This window comes from Diabrotica undecimpunctata, chromosome 1 (genome assembly GCF_040954645.1).
Source record: "Diabrotica undecimpunctata isolate CICGRU chromosome 1, icDiaUnde3, whole genome shotgun sequence".
Classification (NCBI taxonomy): Eukaryota; Metazoa; Arthropoda; class Insecta; order Coleoptera; family Chrysomelidae; genus Diabrotica; species Diabrotica undecimpunctata.
This window is the reverse complement of record NC_092803.1, coordinates 66,729,127-66,747,160: the sequence shown is the minus strand read 5'-3', so window position 1 is coordinate 66,747,160 and position 18,034 is coordinate 66,729,127. Positions and strand designations below refer to the sequence as shown.

At 33.9% G+C, this 18,034-nt stretch overlaps 1 protein-coding gene across 1 annotated transcript in view; it reads left to right on the top strand.

The window, feature by feature from the left end:
• Nucleotides 1–2,365: 2,365 nt before the first annotated feature.
• Nucleotides 2,366–18,034, top strand: part of LOC140451325 (glutamate receptor ionotropic, delta-1-like) — a 93,527-nt gene continuing 77,858 nt past the window's right edge. Inside the window, exons 1-3 of the mRNA XM_072545093.1 lie at nt 2,366–2,399; nt 5,127–5,302; nt 7,460–7,621. Coding sequence (XP_072401194.1) covers nt 2,366–2,399; nt 5,127–5,302; nt 7,460–7,621 — 372 coding nt within the window. The remainder of the gene's footprint in view (nt 2,400–5,126; nt 5,303–7,459; nt 7,622–18,034) is intronic.

Genomic DNA, 18,034 nt, shown 5'->3' with positions numbered 1-18,034 from the left:
TGATGATGAGTTATATAAAATCACAACTCACCCCACAATGACGTATGGAAGCGAGACATTACTGGTGTTGGAACAGAAGATACTACTGACTATTTTTGAACCTTGTCGAGACGAGACAATAAGGAAATTGAGAAGAAGGCATAATCAGGAACACCAGACACTCTATGAGGATGAATACATAGCAAAATGCTTCATTAAGCAAACCGAATAAGATGAGTGGGACATGTACCAAGATCGAGTAATAGAAGACTCCTCAATGCCATATTTTGGGAAGGGCTCAATAGTAGAACGTCAATTTGTAGCCCAAGAAAAAATTAAAAGGATAAAGTAAGGACATATCTATAAAAATGAGAGATCGATTGGAGATTGGATAAGGACCTATCTATAAAAATTAGAGAGCAATTGGCAGTAACTGCACAAGACCGGTAAAATTGGAGAGAGAAAGAAAAGCGTAGCTCACCAGAGTTGTAAAGCCTATTATGATGATGATGATGATAAGTTATATCAAACCCCCTCACAAACATCCTTATCTTACAACACACAATAAGAACCAATACTTCTTCTTGTAGTGCCTATCCGTTTCGGATGTTGGCGACCATCATCGCAACCTGTATTTTGCAAACTGCTGCTCTGAAAAGATTTGTGGTTGTTGTGTACGTAGATTTTTCAGCCAGGAAATCCTTTGCTCAGGCCAAGTAAAAAATTTCTAAAAATGTTTTTCCCTAATGTATCTCTTATTATCCTTCTTCTTCTTAAAGTGCCTATCCGTTCCGGATGTTGGCGATCATCACGGCTATCTTTACTTTGTTTATTGCAGCGCGGAACAGTTCAGTGGTCTTCTTCTTCGTCTTCTTCCCGGTCCTCTCTTACCATTTACTTTCCCTTGGAGAATCAGCTGGAGAAGGCCGTAACGTTCTTGATTTCTCATTACATGTCCTAGATATTCCAACTTTTTAGTTTTGACGGTCATGAGAATTTCACATTCTTTCCCCATTCTACGCAGGACCTCCACATTAGTAACTCTGTCAACCCAGGATATACGTAAGATGCGCCTATAACACCACATTTCGAAAGCTTCGAGCCGATTCATAGATGCAACAGTCAGTGTATATGCTTCCATTCCGTAGAGCAGAACTGTGAATATGTAGCAGTTCAATAGACGGCATTTTGTTTTTAATGATATGTCTCGACTGTTGAAAATGGTTCTCATTCTAACGAATGCTGCTTTTGCTTTTATTATTCGCTGTTTAATTTCTGTTGAGTGGTCCCATTGGCTATTTAAATTGGTGCCTAGATATGTATATTGCTCGACTCTTTCGATATTCTGTTGGTTGATTGTAAGTTGAGCGTTTAGTATTGGTTTTTTACTAATTGTCATAAATTTGGTTTTCTTTATGTTAAGAGCTAGTCCGTATCTGTTGCTGACTTCTGTTATGCGATTTGTTAATATCTGTAATTCATTCAGATTATCGGTAAAAACTATAGTGTCATCTGCATATCTAATGTTATTCAACCGTTCACCGTTTATTAATATTCCTTTCGCACAACCGTCTAAAGCTTCCTTAAATACCCATTCAGAATAAATATTGAACAACAATGGAGACAAAATACAGCTCTGTCGTACTCCACGTTCTATTGCAATTTTATCAGTTAACTGGTCTTCTATTTTGATTTTGGCCGTTTGATTGTAGTAAATGTTTCTGATAATTCTAAGATCTTTGTTGTCAATTCCAATTTCTTGCATTAGAGTCATTAATTTGTCATGTTTTACTCTGTCAGATGCCTTCTGGTAATCTATAAAGCATACGTATATGTCACAATTCACATCCCTGTATCTCTGAAATAGCACCTGTACAGCAAAAAGGGCCTCCCGTGTTCCCAGAGCATCACGAAATCCGAATTGTGTTCTTATTAGTTGTTCCTCACATTTTGTATATTCTTTTGTGGATGACCTTTAGAAATGTTTTAAGTAAATGGCTCATAAGGCTTATAATTCTATAGTCTTCGCACTTTCTCTTATTCTTATTATCTTATTATCCTACATGATGTAATAGGGAAAAAGTTATTACCTTTTAGAGTCTCCATCTTACACTTAAATTCATGAGGCTATTGGAATAATTTATGGCGACACATATCTGTGGTATTTTTTAATACTCGATAACGTATGTTTTCAGTGCAAATAAAATAGCTCTTTCCAGAAATTGCTAAGAAAATTAACCTTGTCTCGATTTGGAAGTACATAACAGCACAATAGAGTAAATTAATGAGAGTTGAAGAGCTTAGAACTACATAAAGTAAGTACATCAACAAAAACTTGGAAAATATATAAGTAAATTGCATACAAGAAACCTGTGAGACAATACAAATGTCTATAGCCAATGCTGACGAAGCAATCGCAAGTAAAATAAAAAGAAAAGAATAAAATAGAAGAATCGCAAGCTTGATCTAATGGAGCAACGCAGACAGTGCAAAATACATTAAAGTCAACAGAAATACCAGGACGCGCAACGTACGATAAGGGCAAGATTTAAACCGCAAAAGAAAGCTGGATAAAAGAATGTTGTGAAGAATTAAAATCACTACAAAAAAAGGGGGACAGCTTTGGAGTACATAAAAAGTACATTCAGATACCTGGCATATAGTGCACATTTGCTAACCTCCTTTGGGAGTGTGAATCCGACATCATTACGATGATAATTACTGTCTTCTCCTAAATAATATACTTTATGATTATCCACATTACATTGGCCAAATCCGGGCCACCTTATTTCACTAATACCCAAAGTTGATACATGCGGTTTTCTTATCTCCTTTATTGCATTATGTGTTTTCTGTGCCTTTCACCCCTGCCTCATTTAGGAAGCGCCCGTACTCGGGGATATCATTTAGTTCCTCATCCATAATGATAATCCTGTGAAATTTGGTGTCGTATTGATTCCGCAGACCGCACCTATTTTTCACATGACCAATCTTACTCCCACCCGTCTCTCCACCAACATTGTACATTATTCTTATTCCTTGCAGTCCTACAAAATAATAATTATATCTTACCTTAGATACCTCTTGTAAAATATGTGTCTGGCCTGGACATTTTTTTTTAATCTAAGCTCCAACTCATTAAACGTGTACGTCGGTATTCTGAAATATTGGAGAAATTTAGTCTCTTCATCCAACAGGTAAGGTAAAAGTGTAATGAACTCTTCTTCTTCGTGTCATCTTGTACTCAATATTTTGATCGTAGATCATTATAGCAATGATTTTTTTGTTGACAAGAGCTGAATCACGATTGTTGAAATATTTCAACATTACGCACCCTGTATCTTTCAGGATCGACTGACAATATAGAATAATGTAAAATCAGAAAGGAGTAGGAAGCGAGCATGAAATGTGGGCTCATTCCTTTCCGATCCCGCACCGACCAGATTTTTTGAAGCGGAGTATGATTGGAAGGTTACACGGCAGGTGTGTCCCAACCTTTATTCGTGAATCATTGACAGTGAATCGTGAATCAATTTAGATAATTAAATCAATATATTATTGACATTTAGGGTAATCCTAACGCTTAATTTTATATCGACACCATATTGGATAAACCTATAGTGCCTATTCCATATGATATCGGCCCTCATTTGGTTAACTTTTTTTCTTACCATCTATGGTTTCTATTAATAGACACTATTTATAGTAAGTAGTTCTTTTTCAAAGGCCATAGCAGTGTATTTACGAACAAAAAAAGTATTGTATGGACGGAGTAAGAAAATAAGACTAGTCAAATGTTACATCTTCTCGACATTATTGTATGGAGTTGAAAGCTGGACGCTTACTATATCGCTATTAAATAAATTTTAAGCTTTAGAAATGTGGGTGTATTGAAACCTAGTATGGATAGGCTGAGTTGACAGAGTGACAAATGAAGGGATATTACAACGTTTATATAAACAATCCGAAGTAGTAAATATATTCTTCTGGAATATATAAATATATAAATATTCTTCTGGAAAAATGAACGGCGTAATTCGCATATGCCCGGCACCAGCTTAAGGTAGTACTGACAGTGTTAACGATGTGATCGTACTGTATAAAAAGATTTCTCGCTGACAATATTTTTCTTTTCACTGCCGCACCTCGACTACATTTTTCAAAAATGAAGGACGAGATATTAATTGAATTGGTGTGCAAACATTTGCTTCTTTTTGATTTGTCAAATCCGAAGTATATGAACGCGGAATATAAAAATGGGATATGGAACAAATAGCAAGCTGTTCTACTGTTATGATAGCTTCTTTCCAGAATCCAGTATATACGAATTCTGAGATACATATTCTAAAATATTGAAAAAATTTTTCTACATCATCCATTAACTCTTTATGTAGAGTTCAGAATTTCCCTTCTGCTGCTTTCTTATCCAAGATTGATGGACCCAAAAGCTTTTGTTTTTTGTTTGTAGTGTATGTTTGTTTACCTAGTGTTCTTCTTCGTTTAAGATCACAGCAATCATCAACAATTAGTTGTTGGAAAAGACCGCCATAATTCTAATAACCTTCCCTAAACGCCTCTGTCTTGTTTAAACCTGAAGTGAAACAGTCCAAGTCACAGGCGAGCAAAGTACTGATACGGCATAATCCCGTTACGGTCACATCACGGGTGTGTGTGTGAATCTAACCTAATCAGTCTTCGTCGTCCCTCTTCAGAACTGCGGTGAATAAAATAATTATGACAACATTCAGTAATGAGCATGGTACGGAAAGAAGATTTTTTTTATAGTATAGGTAGTCTTTTTGATGTATTTTTTCACTTTGGTTTATATACTCATTGGATGTTATTTTTGATAGCCTATGATAGATAGATATTTTAACACTAGGGCGATGATATTTATAAATTTGTTGAGTAAAAATATATGTTATTAAATTTGCGTAAGTTGATGTTGGTAACGTCCCTTAAAAACTAGTTACAGTTCCTCAAAAATGTGTTCCGCTGATTTTTTAGAGCATGTAGAGCATAGTCAATAAACAAATGAAAAGGTGGATAATTATATCTCAATATAAGAAATATTTTATTTTTTATATGATACTATTCTAGATAATATCGAAATACAATAATTAATGTAATTAATAATTATTTTTCAGTAAGTAACCTGAAAATGGCAAAAGAAAACTTAAATACTTTTGTATCAAAAAACATTTATTTTACTCTTCACACATCTCTGAAATATTCGGAAGTAACTTTAAATCAAACCAACGATAAAGTTGGGATTATTACATTCTTGGAATCAAACTTTTCAGTGACGGACTTCTTAGAAGAGGTAAATATTCAAGTATTTATTTATAAATTGTAAGCTTTGAAAAATATCCTGCTGGTAAACTTTTTTATTGTCTCCGCTTATATTTCCCGTCTTAATTCACAATTAAGTATTTATCATCGCCTATTTGATCTTGTTTTCCGCTTCTTCTTTTTCTTTATTTTCTTCTCCTTTTTGTTTTTCGTTTGTGGCTCTTTCCCATTATGATTTTGTCATTTTCGTCCTTTAAAGCACTCTATTCTCCCAGGCACCTTTTCTGAGGTCTCTACCTATCAGAGCATTTCCTATATGTCTTCCATCTTGTAGCAGGTCTTACTCTCCTTCTTCTTCCCGGTGGGTCTTGTTCAGTCACCTGTGCTCTCGCACTTTGTACAGTCCCTTACCACTGCAGAGGTCTGTTTTTTAACTTTTTTGTAATTCTGTTCCATATTTGCTCTGTTCTTGTTCTATCCTCTCTGGTGATTTGTAGACGTCTCTCCTTAAAGTTTAATTTAACTGTATTTATTTTATTTTGTATTGTTGTTATCATTGGCCATAAGTTCCGTTCCATATAGGGTAATATTCATCACTATACTCTGAAAGATCATTTTTTATTTTCTTTGGTTAGAGGGTTGTGTCATGTCACTCGATAGAGTGTTTTCGTGGCTTATTTTCCCGTGCTACCCTCATTTCTATATCTTTCATACAAGGACCATCTTGGCTTATCATTGACTCTAAATAGTTAAAAGTCATACAACTTTTGATAGTCCCTTCCTCTAAAGTTCAAATCTGCAACCTTGTATCCAATACATAAGTATTTAGTCTTACACATATTTATCTTGTACAAAATGTCTCTGTCTTGTACAAAAATACCTTGTCATCAGCGAAAAGTAATGAAATTAACCTAAATTTCTATTTAACCTATGGCCTACACCCCCCTTTTTTTATTTGTTTTGTATTATTTATTTTTTCAGAATTATTTCTGGATTTGTTTCCTACCTTATTTTAATTACCATTCTAAAAAAATTTATTCATTCAATCCAACTATATTTGTATACCACAATTAAAGAAAAAAACGGGTGTGGCAGTCCAGTGGGACTGCCGGTAGAAGTTACACTTCTATACACGCATTCGCCGTTACAAATTTATTTGGGAGCCAATCTGCACAATCATTACATATGTAATGCTATAGGTAAGACATAGCAGAAAGAGAAACAGAATTAATAACAACTTACTAACAATTATTAAACAACATTTGATCTGTAATAAGAGTATAGTAAATGAAGGATTGAATCAATATTTTGATGAAAATGTATATTTTTATTTTCATAGATGTATGAAAGGAGTTGAATGCAAATTTTTTTTACACATACTCTGCAGTAAAATTTATTGTTTATTTTGTTATTAATATAAAAATACAATACACTGTAACATAATTCAATATAATAATACAACAAATTAAAATGCAATATTCATAAGTATTTAAAAATGACAATAATATACATAAAAAAATACACTACAATACAGTGCAACATAATTCAATATAATATTACAATACAAATTAAAATGCAATATTCATAAGTATTTAAAAATGACAATAATATACAAAACTTTTCTACTTGCGCATATGTTTAATTTACCATGTAATAATATTAATAAAAAAGTCCTCCCCGACTGGGAATCGAACCCCGGTCTCTCGCGTGACAGGCGGGGATACTGACTACTATACTACCGAGGACATGACACAAGCTTATTTCAAAATTGACAGTTCTGGGTCATACAGTGATTTATTTAGATTATTATTTTAAAATACAAAAGACTAATTTAATTATGAACATTTAATAAATAATACAAAACATATCACATAAATAATTATATTAATAAATATTTTATTATATATATATATATATATATATATATATATATATATATATATATAATATTATATGTATATACATAATATATATAATATTAAATATATATACAAAAGGAACATTTTTCTATTCGATGGAGGAAGAGAAAGAGAAAATATATCTTCTGTCTCTCTCTTACTCATAACTTACATATGTAATGATTTCACAGATTTACTCCCATACAAATTTCCAACGTGGAGCGCGCGTATAGAAGTATAACTTCAAAAGTTGTACCAACTTGACATCTTAGTTAGTTTTATTCTTTTAGGCAAACAAAATCAGCAAATATGGTGAAAAAGCAGCTTGGTTGATTGTGGATAATTGTCATTATCTGATGACCATAATGAATAAGCTACGACATGCTAGTTTTGATTTGGAAGCTGATATTGTCATTGCAGCAGATCCAGTTTATAGTGTGCCTCTTACTTTGGTAAATACGGTTTTAATACATTTTGAGTATTTAGTTATCTATTTCTATACTTATATCAAACAGCCAGTGTAAAATGGGTTACCGGGCACGAGCGCGCAAATAACCAGGCCACTCGTGGTAAACGAACGACTAAAAGAGAAAGAGAAACACAGAAGCTTCAAAGCAAAATATGATAGATTCCTATTTCTTAAATATTAATTCATAAAACGTCAGATGTCTTCTTTAAACTGGAAAACTTTACATAGTAGAGAAAGAACTAATATGACAAAATATAGATATAGGTAGTCTAGAAGAAACACACTATAAAGATAAAGGATATTTTAAAACAGAAACTACACTATCTACACAGCAAAATCTGGAAACACAAAATATGATGGTAATACTAGTAAGTAATAGAATATCGAAATATATCAGGCAATATGAAACAATAAACTATCATCAAAATAACATTACAAGCAAACGAGAAAATTTTCATGTCATTCAGGTAAATATGCACACTATTGCACACAACAAATGCCTTAGATGTAGGCATTAACGACATTTACTAGAACTGCATTTACTGCGTCTTGAAGAAAATCCCACAAAAGGAGCCAATATATGTATATTATTAAAGCAAGGTAAAATAAACTGAAAATGAAACAAATTTAAGATAAACTGTCGGGTCATTTGGCTTGGCTATTAGAAACAACAGTGGAAAACGTTTTCTATAGTTTGCCAGTCAAAACAATGTAGTGATAGCAAATACACTTTATAACCTCAACCCAGAAGGCTATCAACGTATACGTCCAAATAAGGAACACAAAAACCAAATCGACTACATACTTGTGAGAAAATATTGAAAAACATCAGATAATAAGCTGATAAAAATTAACAGCATGCTCAAACTACAAACAAGTAGAAAAACACATTAGAAAAAACAACTAAAAGTGAATAATGCTGAAGAATTCCAGATGAAAGTAATAAACAAGGTATAAACACAAATATTGGAAGACACAAATAAACCATGGAATGGAATAAAAAGCTGGATCAATTTGGTGGAATAAATTGCACATCCCGAAAAATCCAAAAGTCTAAACCTTGAATGTTAGGGAAACCCTTAGCATTAGTAGAAGAAAGAAGACTTATGCAAGAATATACCACAAACAGAGAAAACAACAAACAAAAAATAGCGGATCTAAGCAGGAAACTAAAATAAATGTGCATCAGACATACAAGAGACAACATCAGATAACAAACATATAAATAATGTGTACCGATATCGACTACCCCAACTGTCTACAAGGAGATCATGCTTGACCTTCCTCCATTACATATATGATTGGAACAGAAAGCAAAAATAGGGGCATATAGAAGGCGCATAAGATAACTGGAAGCAGGGCAAAAGTATACTGGAATAAAATCTAGAGAGACAATTAAAAATCACCCAGAGTTGGAAATGGTATCAGATGCAATGCCACCTAAATATAATTTCGAAAAGCCGTTTAACCGTCTTCTTTGCAGGAAGGAACGAATGGGAGTCGAATAAAATGAATCTTATGATGGCAGATCAGTCCTGATATAAAGACAGCTCTAAAATCTATGAACAAGTTGGAGCTAGAGTATACGGAGGAAAACCAAAGTTAAGCCTTATTAAAAGCCTAGGTAATCACTCTACTACCTTGCAGTCGGAAATTTATGCTATAGGAATGCCCCTGCAGGCGGCATTAAAGGCACTGTTATCGAATTTAATTGACTCCAAATTAGTTTGGAACCGTCTTCAGAATCTGATTCGTATCGGAAAAAGTAACAAAGTAAGTTTACTCTGGATCTGGATGCCAGGTCATACTGGTGTTGAAATGGTTTCAAACTTATACGTAAACCTTCGAAAAAGAGTTCAAAAATCTACTAGATTTGAATAGGAGTGATTTATGTATTATCGTAGATCTCGCTCGTAAAATGACTGTGGCCTCAAGGGATATATGAACAAAGTCGGACTGACGCAATGTGCGAATTTCAGATTCAGTCAGGCTAATGAACGAGATGGTGTAACACATTTTGTGTAACTAGCTAGTGATGGAGAGGATACGGCTCAATACATTTGGGCATTATCAACTAGATCCCTACGACTTCGTAGAAGTGTCACCTGAGGCCATAATAAACTTTGTTAAAAAGACTGAGTTGAAGGGATGACTTTAAGCTAGGGATAAGCAACAATAGACCTCTTAGGCCGAGGGTAAGGGTGATTAAGTGTCCAGTTAAATTGAAGAACTGGAGCAACATAAAGAGATAGCTGAAGAACAAGGCGGATTCTTACCAGGGAAAGAAACACATGAGCAGACGTGAAACACCAGACAGCTTATAGAAAAAGCGAGGGAACACAATATACAAATGCTGCTGTTTTGTAGATTACACAAAGCTTTCGTATTCAGTAAGATGGGAACCACTCTGGAGTATATTGGGAAATATGGGAGTACTAAACCACCAAGTTAACCTAATAAAAAATTTGTCTAATAAAAACTAAGCCAAACTTAGAGCACAAGGAATATATTTAAATGTGTTCGAAATAAAAATGCAAAATGAGTATCGACTCATTTCCCATATATTGATAAAATAATCAACATTGTGTTTATTGGGACATTAGGTTGATACTGACCGCATTAATACTTCATAGTAAGTTTTTACTAATTTATTTATCTAGATTTTTGGTATATAGTAAATCAAAGTATCCATCCACATCCTTGTACAAGATATAAACTAATCCTAAAAAGTTTTGATTAGTAATCATCCAATCAGTAGAAATTATCTTATTTCAGCATGTTTTTTAATATCAACACTTCCAAAGAGACCAAAAACACGTCGATTATTGTCGTAGCTTATTTGGATAGTAAAGTTTGCTGTTTCTGCGTGTCACATATATTGGCGCCTTCTGGGGGAAATTTAAAGGTTTTTCCAGATGGAGACTTTGGCAGAAGTAGTCTTTCTATGTATTTATATTCTGAAACTACTTTTTCTTTTCATGTGATCTCAACTTTGTGTTAACTTACTCTTATTTGTTAGCATCTTCATAAATTGCGTTGTTTTAAACCTTAAAATCCTTAGAGGTAACCTAAAAGCACTCTAGAGCGATACTTCTAACTTGTACATAGAGTGAGGAAAGGTCTAGCATTGTTTGTAGTGTAGTAATAGCTTTTGGTAGTTTGTACCACTCAGTTTTACTATATAAATTAGAAAAAATATGGCATTAGGGAACCGACTTACCATTGGATAAAATCTCTTTTAACAGGACATAAGCAAAAACACTTTTATAGAGCATTACTGATAGAACATCAAGGAATCAAGTTCTTTTTCGAGGAGGGCTCTTTTACTTTAGGCATCCCACGGGGCCCTATTATATGCCCTTTGTTATTTTTTTTTATGTTAATACTTTAGCTATGAACATTAAAAAGAATAGGGAAAACATTCATCTAGTAAAATTTGCGGATGACACGAAGACATTGATCTTAAGATTGTCTTTGAACAACCTTCTGGATATTGCAAGCGATACTTTGGAGTAGACTCAGATGTGGTTCAATTTCAACAGACTGAAATTAAATAAAAAAAAAACAAATTATATGATTTTCAAAACTATGTAAAATGATAAACAGTACCATACACAGAGAATGTTCAGATATAGGAGGAGGAAAAATTCTTAGTGGAAAACACTAAATTTTCGGAGCATAGATATCAACCAAAATTTAGACTTCGAAATAAAGGTTGGTAAAGGCGGCTTGCTAGAACATCGACGCTAATGGCATGGTTCATGCTAAATGCAGATTCAGAGCAAACTGAAGCCCTAAATTTCTTTTATCAGGAGATTCCCGAACACTACTTGTTCAAACATGGAAGATGGTCAAGCGCCAATGTGGAGGACACAGGGTGATTGGACGTATGTACACCGTTAGTCTATCTGAGCAGGAACGCTACTTCTTGCGATTTCTTCTTTTAAACGTTAAGGGCTCCCAAAGGTTTCAAGATTTGAGAACGGTCAATGGAGTGGAACACGCTACCTTTAAAAATGCTGCCGCTGCACTTGGACTCCTCTTGGACGACAGAATGTGGCGATCCAATTTAAAAGATGCCGTTTTATTTGCAATGCCAGCAAAGCTTCGCGATTTATTCGCGTTAATTTGCGTTTTTGGTCCACCAATAAAATCCTGAAAGCTGTTCAATGACTTTAGGGATCATCTAAAGGAAGACTTTTGTAACAGATATAACAATCAACAAGATGACTGCATGAACTATGAAGGCCATGCCATAAGGAAATCAACTTTCGGAGTCGGTCAATAATTATTTTGTAAGCTGATTAAATCCTGGAGGAAACAAAAATGTTTTTTTTTGTTTTGTTAAACACTTGTAGTTTTTAATTTTTAAATTTTTTTTGTAGCATGTAAATTTAGCCTAATATGTTTAATACTTTAAAGAAATATTTGATTCTGTATTTGATTTCAATTTTTATCCTTTTTAACTAATAAGATAATTATTGTTTTGTAATTTTAACATTATAGTAATCCCATTCAATTAGATTCAATTCGAGACTACTGGCTCCATCTATCAAACGGATGTATATGCACAGATCTGATTTACAGAATATTGTAAAATACAGAATATTGTTAAAAATATTATAAAAATATTGTTTTATTTATTATAGTGCTTCTTACTAAACATTTAAATTTATTTGAGGGTCAGTACATAATATTGGTTACTTATTAAAGCAATTTTATTAATAAAAAAAAATGTTTATTAACTCAGATTATATACAAAATTTGTACAAAATCCGTTTAAGGTTATGTACGGATTTTCGGATTTTATTGTTTTTTTTGTTCGTGTACATAAAAGATATGAATTTGCAATTCAATTTAAAAAAAAAAGTGTTTCGCTAGGATAATATTTCATGATGATTTCACTGCATATTTCGAATTTTGTGTAAGTCATAGACTAACACTAATTGGTTTTTGAAATATATATTAACAGTGTCTGTCGTTATTCAGTAGAAAGCAGTAACATCCTATTTCTTTCACTTTAGAGACTATGCCGTCGAAAGACAATCTAAAAAACGTGTCACAGAACAAGAACTGAGGGACATAGTGACATCAATTAAACGTGATGAAGATTATTTCAGGATGCCTAACGTCATAGCCACCGATTTTGATTTTGATGAGAATTCTGACGGGGAAGATATTTTACCGATTCCTTCAACCTGAAACACCTTACCATTACGCCAATCATCTAATGTTTCAACTTGATGATAGCGTCGCAGATACTGACTAAGGAAAAAGTTAGATCATGCAAAAGACGTACCTATTGGTAAACTTAAATCATCTGACATGAAAAGCGATTTTGATGAGGAGATGCAGCCAACTGTCACAAAATATGACTGGACCAAATCTCCTTACCAACCAATAAAATTCTCTTACGCTCAGTTTACTAGTAAAATTGGACCCAAACTTAACAAGCAGCTTATGCTGTTTATAAGCATATAGTATATAAGCAATTTTATTCCTAACAAAAGAATATTTACTGCAATTATATTTTAAATCATTTATTGCTTTGTCAACCGATTCTTGTGAATAAAAATATTTATATTCTAGTCTATTTCTATTCTATTCATTTTATTTATTACAATTACTAAGTAATTTGTATGCTCATCAAAGAAACACCGACTTAATCCAACATGAAGATGCCATAGAAAGACTCTAGAGGACTCTAGAGGAAAATACGTCCACTCATAAATTACTTGAAGGAGATTTTCACGTGTTTACAATCCATGGTAGAATAAAGCAATAGATGAGTCAATGATTGATTTCAATAGACGCTTGTCATTGAAACAATACCTCTCTATGAAGCCTATCAAAGGAGAATTTAAAGTTTGGGCTTGTTGTTACGCTGATTTCCTTCTAGATTTTGACGTATATATTGGAAGGGAGGATAAAAGTGATGGAACAGGCTTAGGAGAAAAAGTTGTTATTAAATTGTCGAAGTTTCGCGGAAAAATTATTGTCTGTCTTAATATTTTTTTTTAGCAACATAAGGCTTGTTGAGAGGTTTATCATTGAGTATTTTACTAGACTATTTTTAACTGATAAAACGTCATAGCAACGCCACGTTTCCTACTGACAAAACTCCTTCCTGTCAGTGATTTCTCAGTGACAAAATTTTGACAGATCCGTCACGAAGGTGTCTGGTAATTATATTGTTGTCAGTTTGACAAACGTCATTGACTCAATTTTGGTAAGATTGACTCAAAATTGGTAATCAATTTTGGACAGATATAATGAATCCAGACGAAAAGTCAAGATTTGGATGCCAGTCAAGAGAAGAAATCAAAAAACTGGTTTCGGAAAATGAACACGCAGAGGTCCAGAAGCTCTATTTGGACCCAATTTTACGCTTGAAAGATGTACTACCATAACGAAACTATCAAAAATTCTCGAGGATTATGCATTTAAAATGAAAAAAGGCAATGGCGAAGACTATAAAGAGTCGTCTGTAAAGTCAATGTGGAATACTACAGCAAAAATGGTAAAAGAAAAATATTTTACGGAGTTCAGCATAAAAAAAGAACTTTTCAAAGCTATATCTTTCAGATGTGCAAGATTGGCCAGAGATACCAAGCAGAGGCAGCTTCAAAGGGTTCAAGAAAAAAGAATACTCAGTTCAAAAGCATTATCCCCCAAAAAACTATTAAAAATCATCCAAAGCTACAAGGAGGAAACCGCCGATGGAGCACGAAAAAAGTTTTTTCACCTTTGCTCACTTGAACTTTCTTAGAGAGGCAATGAGGCCTTAAACTGAAATATTCACTTTTTCCAGAAGGAGTTTAATATTATGGGAGAATTTATGAGCCGAATTGAATACAACAGCATTTCTTCTAAAACCAAGGTGATTCGAAGAAAAGTTTGGCAAGCAGCAAATGGCTGGTAAGAAATTTATGAAACGAAAATGTATGCCAAGTTAGATTATTTTTAAAATTAATGGAAAAAGGGGGACCAAAGATTTTATCAGACAGACTCTTTCTTACCGTTCACCTCTACTGGAAGGATGAATCTTGGTTTAAAAACTGTTCACTTGTAATCAACAGCGTATCTAAGTGAACAAAAATGTCAGATGAAAAAATTGGAATAGACACAAAAAAACATAAAATAACAAACGATTCTCATCGATCTTCAGCTGTGTCAGCCTTGTTCAAGCACGGTGTTTCTGAAGAGGAGTTAATTAAATTAACAGGCCACTCAAATGCAAGCTCTCTATAACCATAACTGCAGCTGGATTCCAGTCACCACCAGAAGTTGATCGAATCTCAGAACAACAAATGAAGGGGGATCTTCGAGTTCCCAAATTCTATAGGTCAGTAATACACACACAAAATCATGCTTTGGTAGAAAATAATGGGCAAACTACTATAGCTGATAATAATTGTACATTTAATATTGTTAACAAATAAATAAAGATTATGTTTCGTTGATACGGTGCATTAATTGTCTCGTGAAATAGTCTGGTCGAATATCATTCGAATGAAAATTATTTACCAGCAAAATTTTCTTCTGATTTTATTCAAGTTTGTTGCCTTTTGGCAATTTTCGTTTATGAAATTTTGACAAAATCACGACTGATGTCTCACATTTTCTCTCTTAATTATAATTATATCCGATAATCTAAATAGTAAATACGAAAAGACCCGAAAGATGAAAAGACGAAAATATCCTAAATGCCTAAAGCTTGAAAAAGAAATGTATCAGGTTGATTAAGACTTGGCACACTTGTTATGTTTTAATTGTGAAGTAGAAAGACCGGGTTGCTAAAAGTGTTTCCGTTATGTCTTCTATGCACGATGAATCGTAAAGTGACTCCTATACTGCGTAGAAATTAAAAAGGAGAAAGGCTTCCAGTAAAATGTCCCAGAATGACAGAGGCATATAATAAGTACACGGGAGGAGTAGATATGTTTGACCAGGATATGACATTCTACTGCTTAACTCGCAAATCACGTACATGGTGGGTAAAGAATTTTTATTACCTATTTGAGTCTTGCGTTGTAAACAGTTACGCAGTATAAAATATTACAATGAAAGAGGAGCGAAAGAAGCCTATCATAACTTGAATACCGGTCAATTTTAGTCAACCAATTGATAGGTAATTTTACCTGTAAAAAATGGGGTACGCTCCAGGTGCAACAAAAAGGAGAAAACGAAAAAGTTCTAATGGGTCCGCAACTTTAGAAAATTCTGTTGAGCTTTCAAACGTAGGTGCTCATTTCCCAGAGAAGATCAATACATATCGTCAATCTGGCTTATACACTGCGAAGAAAAAAGAAAAGAGAAGTAATATGATTTATGTTAAGTGTAATGTGGCTCTTCTAAATGGGTATTTTGCACCGTTTTATGCATATTAAACCAAACAGTGACATACAATTGCCAAGTATAAATACAGTAAGCAGCAAAATTAACGCACCACCTTAAAACTGGGACATTATTGATGTCTCGAATTTGCTAAACCTGTTGTGCGATTTAAGTGATTTTTTTAACATCTTATAGTCTTATTTTTTAACAATATTGCTGTAATAATATTGTTGCTAGACAGGTAACTTGGTATTGTATAGCGAGTCTACAAATCAACCTGCATTTTTTTTTCAAAGTTCGCAACACTCTGTGAAATATTCTAGTGTTTATAACATACTATGGAACGAACAATGGGAAACACTAAAAAACTGCCTCCTCGCTCCATGCAAAGAGATATTAAAAGAACCGACACGAAGGAAAGACAATTGGATGACCGACGAGATAGTCGGCATGATGGAACAACGAAGACAAGCCAAGAACAAAGACAGTCACAATTACAAAATCATTAACAACGAAATCAGAAAAAAGATAAGAGAGACAAAACAAACTTAATATGAGGAAAAATGTAAAGAGATAGAGGATCTTCAGAACAAATACGACCTATTCAACATACATAAAAAGGTTAAAGAAATGGCAGGACTGCAAAAAAGAAACCACAATACAACTCTTTTAGATAAAAATGGAAATACTATGATAACGACTGACGAAAAACTAAAACGATGGGAAGAGTATATGGAAGAGCTCTTCGACGACGAAAGAGGAAACCCACAAGACTTGTCTTTTGAGGACAGAGAAACAAGTGCAGAAATTACAAAGGAAGAAATAATGTATGCACTAAAGAACACCAGAAACGGAAAAAGCCCGGGGCCAGATCAACTGCCTATTGATATCCTTAAAATAATAGAAAATGAGTACATTGATGTCCTCTTAAAGCTTTTTAATAAAATTTATCAATCGGGTGACATACCCAACGAATGGTTGACCTCAACATTCATTTGTCTCCCAAAAAAGAAAAATGCTAGAGAATGCACTGACCACCGTACCATAAGCCTGATGTCTCACACACTTAAATTGTTTTTAAAGATCATTCATAAACGCATTTCCAAAACACTTGATATGGATATTGAAGAAACTCAATTTGGATTCCGTAATGGCGTAGGTACCCGTGAAGCTCTATTTGCATTCAACGTACTAATCCAGAGATGCTTGGATGTGAACCAAGATATGTACGTCTGTTTCATAGACTACAACAAAGCTTTCGACAAAGTCCGCCACAAAGAGCTAATGGAGATCCTCAAAGCAAAACAAATACAACACAATGACCTTCGAATTATAACAAATCTATATTATAAAAAGCAGGCACACGTACGCATTAATGAACACACATCAGAAGAGTTCGAAGTTAAAAGAGGAGTGCGACAGGGGTGTGTATTGTCACCACTACTATTCAATGCATACTCTGAAGAAATTATGAAAAGAGCTCTTGAGGGAGAAACAGCAGGAATCAAAGTCAATGGAACACCAATTAACAACATTAGATATGCGGACGATACTATCATAATAACAGACAACCTCCGAGACCTCCAAAAGCTAATGAACAAGATAGTTGAGTATTGAGAGGAATATGGATTATCAATTAACACCAAGAAAACCAAATTTATGAGGATATCAAAAACCCAAAATAATGGTGAAAGCCTGACAATTAACGGTAGTGCTTTAGAACAAGTTGAAAACTACCACTATCTTGGCACAATAATTAATCACACAAACGATTACTCCAAAGAAATCAAAGTTCGAATAGAGAAAGCACGTACAAACTTCAATAAAATGAGAAAGGTACTTTGTGCAAGAGAACTAAAATTGGACTTGAGAGTTAGGCTGGCAAGGTGCTATATTTTCTCGACTCTGCTTTATGGGATAGAAGCATGGACACTTAACGCGTCGACTGCTAAAAAGTTGGAAGCATTTGAAATGTGGGTGTATAGAAGAATCCTGAAGATATCATGGACCGAGCATGTAACAAACAACGAAGTCATGAGAAGAATCAACAAAAGAATGG